Source organism: Gossypium arboreum, chromosome 7 (genome assembly GCF_025698485.1).
Source record: "Gossypium arboreum isolate Shixiya-1 chromosome 7, ASM2569848v2, whole genome shotgun sequence".
In the NCBI taxonomy this organism is placed as follows: domain Eukaryota; kingdom Viridiplantae; phylum Streptophyta; class Magnoliopsida; order Malvales; family Malvaceae; genus Gossypium; species Gossypium arboreum.
The window spans coordinates 17,504,728-17,520,672 of record NC_069076.1 but is presented as its reverse complement, the minus strand read 5'-3'; the positions used below and the strand labels follow the sequence as shown (position 1 = coordinate 17,520,672).

At 35.1% G+C, this 15,945-nt stretch overlaps 2 protein-coding genes across 2 annotated transcripts; both read right to left on the bottom strand.

Moving 5' to 3' along the window:
* Nucleotides 1-804: 804 nt before the first annotated feature.
* On the bottom strand, nucleotides 805-2,050 carry LOC108455017 (olee1-like protein). The gene is made up of 2 exons (XM_017753645.2): nucleotides 1,617-2,050; nucleotides 805-1,530 (listed from the first exon to the last, which is right to left on the bottom strand). The coding sequence occupies exons 1-2, from the start codon at nucleotides 1,783-1,785 to the stop codon at nucleotides 1,019-1,021; spliced, it is 681 nt and encodes a 226-aa protein (XP_017609134.1). The 5' UTR covers nucleotides 1,786-2,050; the 3' UTR covers nucleotides 805-1,018.
* Nucleotides 2,051-2,420: 370 nt separating this feature from the next.
* LOC108455007 (AUGMIN subunit 5) lies at nucleotides 2,421-10,480 on the bottom strand. The gene is made up of 10 exons (XM_017753638.2): nucleotides 9,716-10,480; nucleotides 8,446-8,988; nucleotides 7,662-7,800; nucleotides 7,253-7,426; nucleotides 6,952-7,161; nucleotides 6,102-6,287; nucleotides 4,807-4,966; nucleotides 4,326-4,521; nucleotides 3,824-3,956; nucleotides 2,421-2,757 (listed from the first exon to the last, which is right to left on the bottom strand). Exons 1-10 carry the CDS (start codon nucleotides 10,234-10,236, stop codon nucleotides 2,629-2,631), a joined length of 2,391 nt encoding a protein of 796 aa, XP_017609127.1. The 5' UTR covers nucleotides 10,237-10,480; the 3' UTR covers nucleotides 2,421-2,628.
* Nucleotides 10,481-15,945: the final 5,465 nt, after the last annotated feature.

Here is a 15,945-nt window from a genome sequence, read left to right as displayed (position 1 = left end):
TTGTGTAGAGGATGTTGTCCCCCAAGATTAACGCAGTTCTCGATATTCGTACACCTGAATATGGAAGATGAAACTCAATTAGTGTTGCTCTTCTCGGGAAATAAAAATAGAAACAATTCTCAGGAAAATTTGGAAGGGTCACAGTCAGTCCCGCTTAAAACCCAAACTCCTAGATAGAAATTTCTCTAAAAGTAATTTGGGAAAAATCGACAAATTTTATAAAGAAATCGCAAATAGAAAGCAAAAGAGAAAAATATTTTTCATGGAGGGTTGTATATCTGTTGGGTGTGAAAAAAGAGGAAATCAACCATCTATTTATACTAGTAACAGAATGATAAAACGATAAAATAAATAAATAATTTTGTAAAAAAACCCATATATAATAATATTTCCAACAATATCTCATAATTGTTTTCTTCCGTGCATGGAACAACTTGAAGCAATGATTCCAAGGTTTCTATCCAAATAATAATAATAGAGATATAGAGAAGTGTGGCATGCTTTATGATGAATTAAAATAAGGTATAGTATTTGTTTAATGGTTGATTGGAGTATAAACTAATCGCATGTTTGTTAGTTATAGATTAATTACACTTGGTAATTTTTATTCACTTTCTTTATGACAAAGAGAATGAAAACTTTTGTTTGTTTTGAAGAGGCTTATTTTTATACGAGTTTTTACCTATATTTTTAATTGCATGTTTAAATTTAAACTAAATATTTTTATTTTATGTTCTATTTTAGAAAATATGTGGTAAATAATTTTTTTGAACTATTTTTGATGTCTATTATTAATACATAAAATTCTGAAATATAAAACTCCCATTACATTATTCAGATCAAGATTCTCCATTGAATGCTTAGACCACATTAACTTCCAACTGGTAGATAAAGGAAATGGGAATAAAGTGTTACATGAAAACTAGTGGAATAATATCATAGAGGAGTAGGACAGAAAGTAAAGAAGTGATTTAAATAGCCATTTATACCCATTAATTAATATCAGAGAATTAGTTGTCTAATTCCTTCCAGGAATGGGAGGAAAAGGGAGCCCTGGAAGGGGTGGCAGAGGGGGGAGTTGAGGTAATGGTGGGAGATTGGGAAGCAGTGGGCTTGGCCGCGGTGTTGCAGGGTCTTCAAGTGGAGGTGGAAATATGGGATAGTTTGGTTGCTCAAAGTCCAAGGTGTGTGGGGTGTTGTATTCCTTAGAGTCTGCAACAACACTTGGTTTTCTGTTGCATAGATTTGGCAGTTTCAATGGCTTGAAACTCAGAAACCCAGCTGAGAAAACCTTAGTTCCTTGCTTTGTTGACTTGAGATGGAGTGATGATGATGTTGAAGATGAGGCCACTGCACAGTATGGCTCACTGCTTCTCACAAGTTTCACTGAACATCCCTTGATTTTCTTCACATGTTTGGTAACTGAGAATGGCAAACGAACTTTGAATTCTCCCTGCTCGTTGGTTTTCGCAACTTGTCGAAAACTCGGCCTAGATTCCCCATCTTTACATTCCACTGCAACTGATGCACCTGCAGAAACAAAATTTCAACCAAGGAAGCATATTAAAATGTTAGCCTATAACAGATGAAAATCACTAGTAGTGAAAACAGCAGACCTGAAATAAAGTGATGGGCCTTTGAGAAATCTTGTTGGAAACAAATGTCACAGTATACAGTTCCAGAAACAACAGCAGAACGTAGCTTATGTCCATGGCCAGCCTCTGAGAGATTATTGATTGTTAAACTAAGCAGCAGCAGTACTAGGGAAAACCAACTCATTTTCATCCTTCTAATCTCTTCAAATACCTCTTTTTTTGGGGTTCTGATTTAATGCCCTGAACTTTGATAACTTTTATAGTGTAGCCTATCAACCTTCTTAATATCGTTCATGCAAAAACCAGTGAACTGTAAAGTGGAAGCAATGCATTCAGGTTTAATTTCTTCCACCTCCAAAACAGCTCAAAAGGAATGAATGTATGATTTAGAAACTAGTAAAACTTTGATGGCTGGGAATTATAGTTACAGTTTATTGAATTGGTTCCTTTGAATTTGATGATATAAATTCAACAGTTTGGGATAGTTGGACTGGTTCCTGCTTGTTCACGAGCTGCTTACAGCAGCCATAGATATCATGTGCCAATGCCATGAATAATATGAGCTCAGTATTCATGGAATCACATTTCAACCTACTTTTTGCAATTAGGAGACAACAAATCGAATATTTATATTTTTTAAATATTTGAACCGGAATTTGCTTAATCGAATATTATCCAAACCAAAATCAAAATAACTTTAGATATGGAATATCCCAGTGCTTGTATCTTTCAAAAGAAAATCAAAATAATCTACTCAAAATCAAAGAAAAAGATAACCAAAATTAAAATGAAAACTTCTGAATCATAGGTGAAAAGCAAGCTATATTCTAAGCAGAAGATCATTTCACAAATTGGCAAAAATCTCTTTACAACACAAAGAAAGGTAGCTTAAGTTTTTACAGCCATTTCTTCTGGGAAATTCAAACCATACTACTACATTCAAATACAGGGCTTTAGTGTAAAAAAAAAAAAACAAAAAAAAAGTGATACCCAACCATCGAACAAAGGAGAATGAATAATAAACAATAACAGTTCACAAAACTTCCTTATCATAAAATGCAAGAAGTTGCTTCACGTGAGAATGCCAGGCTCCAACATTTTGTCTGTCAACTGTGACCCAATCTACAACAGTTGATGCCGGTTGCTCCCACCACTCGTCCAGCTGTACTCACGATTTTCAATCCCAAGGCAAATATAATAAGATGTTGATGTTTCAATAGTCTTAAACTATGTTATATCTAGACTCAAAGATGAGTACCGGATACAAGTATGTGTACAACATATGTTCAATTTTTTTTCCTAAATTTTTCATATATATGGAAGATCATACTCCTATACCCATATCCAGGTCTGTGTCGGACACATGTTTAACACTGGTACTTTAAGCGAAATAGTGGGTTCAAATAACAGACCTTATATATTGACATAAACAAGTTTAATCCCCAACTAGAGATAGCGATATGATGGGGTGGTGTTTTGCTAACCTCTACTCTGGCCATATTTTTATACCTCCCGTCTCCAAACTGATCTTATTAAAAAATTTAATACCCAAGTTTAGGGTTTAGGGTCCCAAACCCAATCCCAAAATACTAAAAATTCCCCTACTCTCAAACCCGACCAAACCCGAAGTATTAAATAATTTTTTATATTATATTACTTTTGCAAGATTAAATAAAATACATATTCTACAATCTTATAAAAATAAAAAATATCTACCTAAAATAAAAAAATAAAAAAAGAATTAAAATTCATAAAATCTTATTTCAGTTTAAAAAATCTAACTAAAATATATAAAATTAATTAAAATTAAAAAAGGGTATTTTGGTATCCCACCCAGCCCCAAACCCGATTTTCAAGAAAAAAGCCCCTATCAGGTCAAATCAGTCAAAACCCGTCAGGTTCGAGTTAATTTGCCATCCCTATCCCCAAACCCCTTTCCCATTCTCACTTCTCTTATCACCAGAAATAAATAAACAAACAAATAGGTCATAGTTGCACCCAGAAACATAGTCTGCAATCAAATAACCAGTCTATCTCAGCAACCAACCTCACTCCAACTCACAGCTCCAGCTCGCACTCTTGCTTACAGAAAAACCAATCATTTCTTTCTTTTACAAGACTAATATTCGAATGGGTTGAATATAAAACAGAAGAAAACAGTGGAATATGCATACACGTAGCAAGAGATCTAATGATATGACCAGCAAAACGATAACACCGTTACTTACCAAACCCCTGACATATTTGCAGTCCTCCAAGCACTTCTGAGCATTCAAAATTGCAGTTTTAAGTTCAGGTAGCCATTTCTCGGTGATAATCTTATCTTGCTCAGCTGCCAAATTCAAACAATAATTTGTTGTCCTGCATCATTTGGCAAGAAAAACCATATCATAATTAATCAAAAGGACAAAATGACTAAAATGTAATACAAATTATAATGTAATATGAAAGTAAACCCATATAGTTTGGTACATTTAACCCAAAATTGGATTTTCATTTTTAATTATTTAAAAGTAATTTTTTCTTTTGTATCCAAGTCCACTTTTGTTTTTTTCTTTGAAAAGCAAATGCAACTATAAAAGCAACCATATGATTCCGAAGAAAGAATAGGCAACTCGATTCTAGATGAAGCACTATCTGCTTATACAAATGATCAGAGGGAAAAAAAGATAAACAGATTGCTTTTATATAATTGTAACTTCCAAGTAGGCAGAAACAGTAATTCATTACCTTGCATATTCTTGTTGAGCACGGTAAGCATGGTTCAATAGTGCATGACCACTTTCAACAAGATCCTGTCGAATATGGACCAAATTTATTGCCTTTGCCAATTCCTCCAGGACACTAGCCTCAGAACCACGAAGCTTCAAACAGAACTCCAGAGACTCTAACACTGATGCCAAACCAGCATCCGAACCCTCCAAACCTAACCATAAAATGTCATTAGATTGAAAACAATTCTTACTGAAAGAAAGAAATTTAAAAGGCTTAAGATCATTCAAAACATCCTCAACCAAGCAAGGCATTTTGAAAGGAGAACTCTTTGGGTAATAACCAAATAAGTTCTTTTTGTTTCTGGTACAAACCAAAAATGCAATTTATTCAACCTCAACTGTCAATCAAACACCCCTCAGCACTGTAACAAATCAATTCAAAACCACAACCAGTGCTGCTATGGATCTAGTCGGCTTTATTGGAGACCAAAACTCACCAGCAGGGTATTGAAGAGCAGCAGAAACACGACATATGGATGGAATTGCCGAAGGATCCCTGGCACCAGCCCTTGCAGTCAACAAGGCAGCATTTTTCTCCGTTGCAGCCACAGCTTCAGGTCCTGTAGATCCATTAGCACCCATGGACTCTAGAAGAGCCTGATGTGGAAATAAGGAACAAAAAAAAGAGGCATGTAAATGGATTTTCCAATAAATTGAAAATAAGATAAAGAATTCAATTTCAACTAAACTAAATTTTCATCAGAGCCAGGCACAGAAGAGAAATAAGGAATGATACACACATATATAAAGGTCTTCCACTTAAGTTAAAAAACAAGTAAAAGTTTTGAAGGATGCAGGAATTATATTTACATGATACAAGCAAAGAAGTCTTACGTTTTAATATTAAGCCTACAAAGAAATTCTCTAGGAGCTCAAAGCTAAGTTACTTCAACTCTATTTTTCTTTAAGTAATGTGTCCAACATATTTTCAGACATGGGTAGGTAGATAGAATCCTACAAAAACTTGGAAAATTTTGAAAAAAAAAAATTAATAATAATATCAGCGAATACCGATATTGGACACTCACAACCGAGTCAGAGTAACATAGGCTCATAGAATTTTGTTTCAGAAAATTTACATCAATGTATATTGTTGAGAAGGATAAATAATTGAGTTGATTTGATTGAACCATTTTGACCATTTCAACTTTTGTATTTATCTTATAGTCTTGGCCTATCTAAAATAATTATCGTATTTACCTCCTAGTTTTAGTCCATCTAAAACTTGTATATGCTTATCACTTTGTACCTACATATACCAAATGAATTCAGCATGACTGTGTGTGTTTGATTTGTAAGAACCACTACCTTACCAAATTTCTTAGATAAATAGTTGCATGAATTGGTAGGGGTTACAAACCAAGATAGCTCCCTTAACATGAAACATACGTTCAACAGTTCCAAGAATCAAATGATCAATTATGAGAGTATCTACATAATTAAAATCCAGTGTGACAACTGTCACTAGGTTAAAGTCAAGTGACATGCAATTGATCAAGAAATATAAGATTTGGCCAGATAATAATGAAAGGTGATAGCTTAGAACATATTTTCTCAGCACCAAAACCACTGATCAAGACAATGGTCATATTAAGAAGGGGAACCCAGTCTGTCATGTCACATTGCATCCAAGATAAGATAAAAAAACAAATTATTTTTTTGACAACTTACTATATTTTTTTCATTGCATTTATAATTGAAAGAAAGAAAGAAAGTGCGCAGTCCTACAAACCTGTGGGCTTGATGGAAGCATGTAGAGGCTATTATCAGGACTTCTATAAAATGCAGAAACTTCTTTGACAATAAACTCTTTTGCACCGTTTGAAATGTCTGCAACAATATTGCAAACAGGAATAATGGTACTGGAAGCATACTCCCTCGCCGCCAATGGCTGTTGGTTCCAGAATGCAGCTGCATCCTTTAATTCAAAAGAAATCAGTATAAATCCTGTTAGAGATTTTTAGTTGGAAGATAATGTATACTAGAAACCAAGATTGAACTAATAAAGTGATGAAGCATTCATAACAATAAACAAACAAAATATGTCCATCACTTAAATCCATTGTTATAAAACATAAATGAGATCAGACTACACTGTTGATACTAACTATATCATCTAATCAGAGAACACTATAACAACACTCAACATCCTAAGTATCCAGCATAACATTCAAGTCCTCTTCTTGAGAAGCTGGACACAGATAAACAACAACAAAATATATATTCTCCAATTTTTTGGAAAGAGAACAAATGAAACAAGATATATCTATAGAGAATTAAGTTATCATTAGACAAAAGAAAGAGTCTTTTTTCCTTCTTTTAAAAGATACTCAAACAGCATATGGATATCTCCTAAAGCAAATGTTTTTTATATCTTTTCATGCAAAGAAGAGAAGTAATCCAAGATGACATAGACAAAGGAAAGAAGGGATGTTATTAACTTATAATTGAAAAAGTTCAACCACATTACAAAGTGTTAACTGCTAAAAAGTAACAATTGTATCTAACAGCATCATAGATGCACCACCAACATGTTCCTACTGTTGAGTTTAACAATGAAAATGAAGGATGGAATACCTTACCATATTAGCCTTCAGGAGAGCAGTATATATGGATTCAAGTTCGGATCTACGGGAGTCAAACTCTTCAATCTTCTTCCACTTCTTTCTTAATGAATCTTCTGCCTCTTTCCTCTCTGCACACAATTTGTTCAACCGTTGTATTTCAGACATTAGTGTATTTAAGCTGGCCTTTAACCCAGCAGCTTCTCTCTCCTTGGCCCAAACCTCCAACTGAGAGAAAATTAACCATAAAATTTAGCATGAGAAAATGAGCATTAAGAGGAAAAATGCCAATATGGTAATTCATAACCATAGGAATCACCTCAAATTGTCTAAGACTGCCAACATTCTGTGTTGCACCTCCGACAAGAGAACGTGAAGGAACTAAATCACTACCTCCTTGTAGACGTTTTATAAGCTTTTGACACAAGTCCCTCGCTTCTGCAGCTTTGTTGAGAGCATCTTCAGTAGCTAAAAATTGTTGAACATGAGCTTTCTGCAAACAAATACGTATTTATAAATCAAACTACAGGATGACTCAGCAGAATAAACATAAGGACAATAGTGGAGCGCTAACAACGTTAAGCAAAGCCAACCAGCATCCATTCATCTTACATTGGCACACCTCTATTTTCATAATCCCTTAACAACAGCATTAACAGATACAGGAGCGAGTAAAAGATAAAAGATAAAGAGTTTGCATCAGTGAGATTCTCAAAAGGAGATGAGACCTGTCTTTCAAGAAGTTGATTTTGCATTCCTCTAGAAGGTACATCCATTCCTATCTTCTCATTACCATAAAGTTGATTTAAGGGTGAGCTCACATCCGGAGAGGAAACATCCATAACTCTGTTGTTCTCATATTTGTACCTAATAAAAGTATATCTTTTATTCAATACAAGGTTCATTAAAACCAAACAACAACCAAGAAACTTAACTAAAAGATATTTGCATGAACATAACCAGAAAAAAGAATTACTAGGAGTCTTCAAGCCAATCAACTTTCAACAACATATTCCTGGCACAATACAGCAATGTTCTCTAATGCCTAACCATAAAGAAACTAGAAGCTAAAGAGACTTTTAAGTACTCGGAGGTTTTAGATAGAAAAGATATACTTTGTAACCAAAACAAAACCCAAAGCATGTCAGTCACTAAAAATGAGAGAGCTATAACGAAGTACCTATAATTGTTATCTTAGCTGTAGCATTAATGATAAAATTTATTGCTTTATTAACTGCAGCATTTTCTTCATTTTAAGTAATGTAGGATCAAATCAAAGAAATAACTTAGCAAATTGCAGTAATTTCTGTGAACACAAACAAATAGTAGCTAAGAAACAAATTGCAGCTCTAAGATTCTAAAAATTTGTACTTAGCAGACAAAAGCAGTTAATTATTTGTAACCGTATAGCCTAGACAACCCTGATAAGTAGAAGAAAAAGTGGAAAACCAAAGGAAGCTTATTTGAAATCCTGTAACCACCAACAAGAAAAACACAAAAGTATAAGCATACCTCAAGGCTTCAGCGTCAGCTCTAACGTCGACTTTCTCTATTTCTCTAGAAATCAAAGTTTTAAGCCTTGAAGTGTATGTGCTAATTGCCTGAAGTAATTGAGGAGGATTTTTGAGACAATTTACAATAACAATTCTAACTTCATCAGGTATCTCCCCATCGAAATCAAAGCCTAATTTGGCAACTTCTGATTGAGGACTCAAATGGATCCCATTTCCTTCATAAGCTGGAAAAGAATTTCGCACTTTTTCAATCATGCGGTCTGCAAGAGATTCACATGCCTTGCGAACATTTCTTTCACGAGTTGTTTCAATAAGAATGACATCATCTGCAGCTTTAGTTCCTTTAACAGTTGAATATACAGCTTCCTTCTCACTATTGCCACTGTAGTTGCTAACCACTTCAATGGAAGAGTCAACACTTGACCTTTGAGCATCCCTGGCTTGGTTTACATATTGATGAAGACGTTTGTGGTACTCCGCAAATATTTTGGCAGCCTCATCGCATTGTTGATCATAAGCTTCCAACACCACTTGTTTGTGCCTACAGTAGAATAAGGCATGTGAAAACACAAGATATGCAAAAGAGATTTGCCGAAAGATGAAATACACTTGGTAACTGTTGTTTTCAAGCATGCTAAGGGCACTCTTAATTTTATAATATCAGAAGTTAACAATAATGACTCCAATCAGGCTTGGATTAACTAAATGCACACTGAGTCCTCATATATTCTATAAAGTATATGTAAAAGCTATCACCAACCACTTATATATTGTAAAATAAGAGCTTTTATGTGTAGTTTGACAATAGAGCACACGGTCACTCTAGTCCATAATTAACAGCTTATTGATAAGATCAAAAATGAGAAACAATGTGATCATCTTGATGGGGAAGCTAAAGGTCAAATCCAACCAGAAAAGTCCATAAAGAAAATCACAGAGACATTTAACTTCAAAGCCCCAAATTAAATAATACGCAATAAAAAAACAAGATGGTCCATAATTTTAGAAACACAAAGGCTCTAGTTGGCATTAAAGGCCTAGTTTCATGTTCTGCCTCCATAATGACGTTAAAACGCCACAAGTTATAAGAAAAATCCTAAAGCATAATGAAACTCGATGTTGCGAAAAATAGCTATTAGATAAATTCGACATAAATCGCCCATTCAATGGTGAGCAGTTAAAATTAACAAGGACAATGCTAACGCAGGCATTTTTCAGTTCTAGAATATAGTTAAAAGAACTCCTTAAGAATTAAGAAGAAAAAAAACCTGTAATTGGCCTTTTCGTCAAGCATCCTTTTCCTTTCAGCTTCCTCTCTAGAAACCTCCAACATCCTAGCCTTCAAATCTTTCCTTTGTCTCCTCACAATATTTCTCAACCTCTCCACTTCCTTGGCAGCGGCTTCCCGTTCCCTTATTGCTGCTTCCCTAATCTCCGCCGCACCTGAACCCTCCCCTCCACCACCACCACCCACCTTCTCTTTCCTCCTCCCCCCTCCTTTACTCCTCCCCTCCTCTTTCCCCAAATTTCCAGCATTCTCAATATTCCCCCCTCCGCCGTGCACGGTGATGTTCTTTCGGATGCTTTGGACGGTTTTCTCGGATTTAACGCGGGTTAACAAGAAATGCCACAGAGGTAACATATTCCCTCTACAAATCTTGCGAAGCGAATCGATGGAAGGTAAATTCGACTTGTTGGAAGAAGAATTGTAGGGTCCTAAGGGACGGTAACCCATTTCCTTTTGCAGCCATTCTAGTATAACTTCCGGCTGCACATTTGAGCTCTGCATTTTGGATTCAATGCCAAAAGTCCACGCAAAAAAAAAATGAAACCTTGGTCTAAAATGACATAATGGATTTTCAATTGAAAGCTAAAATAAGGAAGGGATTTTGATAGATCTGATAATGAGAAAGCCAATTTGGCCGGCAAAAGGGCAGGGGAAGACTGTGTAAAGAAAGCTGGTAGAATGGCAGTTTTGTAATTTTGAATACTTCTTTTCACTCTTCTATTTTTTTATTTTTATTTTTGGATATGAGTGGAACAATTTAATAATAAAGAAGTTTTAAATGGAGGTCCCGCTCACTCTATACGATACCGTTTTCTTTTCTTCTTCTTTTTTCCTTCTATTCTATATGAGTGATTATGCTACATTTCTTCTTGTTGTATTATATAAAGTTATCAATTTTTATATATATTAATTATTAATAATATAATAATTCATTTTAGAAAAAAAATTATATATATTTTTAGTTTTTATGATTTTTTAAATATTTACTTAATATTAAAAATATTAAAGATAAATAATAAAAATTAAATTAAAGTAAAGTGAGGTAGGAGGAGACGGAGCAAGACTAGATGCATCTAGCATCCATAAAAGTGGTAATAAATTTCAAATTTACACATTCATAGTGGAACGATGGCGGAATAGAGTATGCCAACTAGAGAGCAATAATAGATTTAATAACATTCACTCATACCCCACTCCATTATCATTCGTACTTGAAATGTTAAAAATACATCGATTAAGTTTATTTGATTAATAATTATTAAATCAAACTAAAGAAATAATCATTGTCTTGGGAGTATAAAAAAAACAATTGAGGGTTTCTTTTCGACAAACAATATTTTTTTCTTCTTCTTTTTTCCTTTGTTACATGAAAAAAGATTCATCCTCAAATCCATTTGAATGTAGCAGATAACAATAGGACTCGAGAATTTATATGTATGTGAGTCATAGGAGCTAGTAATCATCAATATGCTCATACTAGCAATATTATTATTGTGATCAAGGAAGCAATATTAAATAAACCGCTAGAAAAATTAAAAGTGATCAAAGCAGTAATTGTATGAGATGATAATACGATGTGATAACAATGTTGTTATCATTGATCAAGAAAGAAATCCAAAAGGAACTCAAATATTTGGAGTGATCGCTTGAAAATTGAGACAATTAAATTTCACTAAAATAGTTTCATTAACTCCCGAGGTATTATAAAACTAAACCCAAATATCGTTATAGATTTTAAAGTATTTAAATCACGTAAATTAATTAGTAAATTGTCTCACACATATGCCTTTACTAAGTAAAAGAGAACCACTATGCTTATATCAAAATTTGAGAGGAAAAATAATTAATATATATAATATTTATTAATTCCATGATGAATATTGACAAATTGATGTATAAGTTCATTTGAATTTAGACACCTAATTATTCGAGTTCGGTTTGAATATTATTTTTAATTAAAAATATGAAAATATTAGTATGATATTGTAAAATTTTATAAAATTTGGCTAAATTAGCTGAATAAGCTAATTTTTTAAATTAGGCCTTTAAGTCGTTTTAAAATTAAATTAGGAAAATAAATCGTTTTTAGGAGAGAGAAAGTGAAAGCTCATCCAGCTGGGCGCTCTTTCCTTCAATGGTAAAATACAACGATTTTTTTATTGTTGCAGCGTCAAACGGTAAAAAAAAATTAAAATCCTAATAGTAACTTTTTTACACTTATAAATACCCCACAAATTTCATTTCTTTCTTTCACATCCTTTTCTCAACTCTCTCAAGCTTTTTATTCAATATTTATTTATATTTTCATTTAAAAATAATATTTTTTTTAATTATATCATGTTTTATTCGTTCGGATCAATTTCTCAAGAATGGACACCTCTCTAATCTGCTTCGACAACAACCATATTTCTGCCGCCCAATTAGCAATAGTAAGACAAAATTTAAATTTTTTTTTTATTTTTAATTATGTTTAAAAAAAATTGATAAATCTAAATATTATTTTATGTTATAGAGCCTCCGATCCTTGAAATCTATGGGTATCTACAGAAGGCTAGATTCTTGCATGCGTCTCGCATGTAAGGGGACTGCAAACTCAATCCCACACTAACCAACACGTTGGTTGAAAGATGAAGGTCTGAAATATACACTTTCCACATTCTATGCGGTGAGTGTACAATCACACTCGAGGACATAACATTACAACCCGGTCTGCCAGTGGATGGGCCGGTCATCATGGGATCAGCAATGGTTTGGGGGAAAGTGGACCTCTACGTGGCAATGTTGGGGAAGATCCTGAACAGGTTTGAAGGTGGTTGGATATCGACCAACTAGTTAGAGAAAAAATTCGATAAGCTTCCCGATGATGCAACGAAAGAGGTCATACAACAGTATGCCGAATTATTCATCATGAGGTTAATCATGGGTATTTTAATGCCCAATAAATCTATAAATTTGGTGCACATAAGATGACTTCTACATATAGTGGACTTCAGTGAATGTGCAAAGCTAAGTTGGGGATCTGTCGTGTTGTCCATATTATACCGAGAGCTTTGTCGAGCAACGCAACTGAATAAGATGTCGATTGGTGGTTGCATGCTACTGTTGCAGTTAGAAGCCTAGTGGCAAATATCGTTTTTACGTCCCAAAGTGACTGACCCAGAAATTTTCTCGTTGGTGAAGAGGTAAACATCATTTATAAATATATATGTAGTTTGTGCAGTAAATGTTTTTATTTATTATATGTTCCAACGATATATTGCTTATACAAGTAGAACCATGGGTCGAGTTATGTGAATTACCCAACAAGTAGGAAGACATTAGGCTACTATTAGATCAATGCTCGGAAACCAAGATTAATCACCTATCTTTTTTAAACCTATATTAATTATGCAATGATTCGTTAAAAAGAATATGTATGTAACGATATTTACAATTCTATTTTTCAGTTTTAATGGATGTCGTATATCAACCTCGAGATTATATCTTGCATCCCACTAGAGATGTTTTGACAATCGGGAGATGTGGGACGCGAAGGTGTTGTTGACAGTGTACGCGATAGTGGAAATGTATGAATTGGACCAGGTTCTACTGTAGTTCGGGTACAGGCAACGAATTCCACTGCCACCACAAGACATGAAGGAACTGCACAAGGTAGACATATGGGGGAAGAACGACAAGGACTGGGCGGAGAAGCATAAGGAGCATATCCAGGCTTAGGATCGTAGGATGGAATTCATACTCGCCCGCGAACCATTTTTCTCGACAGAAACAGTGGCAACTGATAATTACTTGACATGGTTTAAAATCGTCGGCAAGTCGTATCTGCTACCATCGGAGGAGAGGAGTAGGAAAACTTGGAAAAAAAATACAACATCAATTGCCACAACAACGTAGGAGGGGACGTGGTCACATGATGGGTTTGTCATCAGATTCGACAGAAAATGTGTTGTCTGTGGCTATGCACTATCCGAGTTAGTTCGCTCTACTTATTCTCATTCAATTTACTAACACCATGTTTTTTTTATAAGCACCACCATATTACAATCTACTGCCATACATGGTTGGTTCTTTTATTCTTGTAGGTACATATTTCAGGACACCGACATCCCCCGCATACTACACCCCAACGTCTATGTCAATACTGAACCTTATATCGAGAAAGACGTTGACGTATGCACCGCCACCAATGATTATACCAATGCAGACACTCATGCAGCAGTCGATGTTGATGTCGATGCCCGGTACCTTTTCGATGTACCTGGGATTTGAGGCACCTTATGGTTACACACCTATATTGACCCAAACACTACGTGCATCATTATTTTACCAGGGTGGCTCATCGTTGCAACCACTGAACATGGGAGTGGCGGATATACAATGGCAAGTAAGGATAATGCAATAATAGACCATAGAGGAAGATGATGATGTTGTCGAACCCGAAGAAACGATTGCCCAGAAGACAGCGTTAGGTAAATATTTAGGCAACAATGAAGATGATAAGGAAATCTACAGGCTCGTACTTCCAGATAGACCTCCAGAGGCACCTCTGGTTGTACGCTTGGTTCCATGCAGAAATCCTTCAAGCAATCCTTGTCCACCGCCTTACTACACACATTCTCCCCAACGACACGATTAAATGTATTTTTTGTTATAAATATTGTGATGAAAATATAAATATGTCATTAAAAAAAACAAAGGTTACTCATTCAAATAATACATTTGTCTTTATTATATCTATCATGGGTTATGTGTAAGTTAACAATCAATAACAAATTGAACCAAAGGGAATATGCGAAGCACGCTAATGAATATGAAAATTGGTAGAAAGTAATATTATCAACGCTAAGGCCCCAACATATCCCTGTATAGAAAACATGTTGTCTTCATATGCCCTAAGTTTCTATAATACCCGCATAATTTCTATTGATTGTCTCTCTCTCGACTATCCATATTATTCCTTGCTCGGGTGGAATTCGGGTGACCTTTCGAGACGCGATACAGATCCTTGTTTGGCACCAACTCAAACGGCTCGTTAGACACCAGCAACCACATACTCTCATCTGGGACTGTAACACCCATTACCTATACTCGACACCGGAACAGGGTACAAGGAATTACTGTATTTGAATGTAATCAAACACACAAAATCGAACCATAAAATTTCATTCCAATTAAGGTTATTTAAACATATACGTAACATCCCTTATACGGGCCTACGAGGCCCAAAACATGCAACGAGAAATATTTAGGACTAAACCGAGAACTTCCAAAACTTTTACCACACTTAAAAAATTTTCATGTTTTGGAGAGTCACACACTCGTGTGGGTAGGCCGTGTGGTCACACACGCCCGTGTCCTCAACCCATGTAACTCTCTGACTATGACATCATCAACCAAACAAGGTCACACGGCCAAGGTATACATCCGTGTCCTTAGGCCGTGTGGCGAATTAAATTCCAAAATCAGGTGCAGACTTCACACGGCCTGGGCACACGCCCATGTTCTTAGGCCTTGTCTCTCACACAGCCGAGACACACGGCCTTGTCTTTGTCCGTGTGTTTACTACTGGACATTTTGGTTTGCATTAATTAGGGTGCAGGGGACACACAGCCGGATCACACGTCCATGGGGCAAGCCGTGTATCACATACGGTCTAGACATACACCCGTGTGTCTACCAGTGTGAGCAACTTTAAGGCTATTTTCCAAGCCAACTGCCACCCTTATTTGCACAAACACATATATGGCTTCAATGATACCTTAACACTCATAAAAATAGCTTATGCATGACAATTTCCCTTCACATTATACTTATTTAAGACTCCCTACTATGACAAATCAAGTCTTACCAACACGCATATATGAATAAGCAATATTTCTTAGACTTACATGCATATATTTTCATACCATCTTATACACACATATGACATTCATCAACATTCAATCACCAATAACCATAGGCCATATCATAATAGAATTGGCATATACATACATAAATGAATAGATTTACAACCTAATAATCATTATGAGCCATATCTCATGGCCATACACAAAATAAATCAACATCATTATGAGCCAACACATTTGGTTAGACCAATATGACATATAACAAAAAGACCAAGTCTCTATACATGTTATACTCAAAATGTTGAGACTAATTACACTCAAAAGATCCGATTGATAGTGTGAATGAGCCTCCGACGTCCTTTGA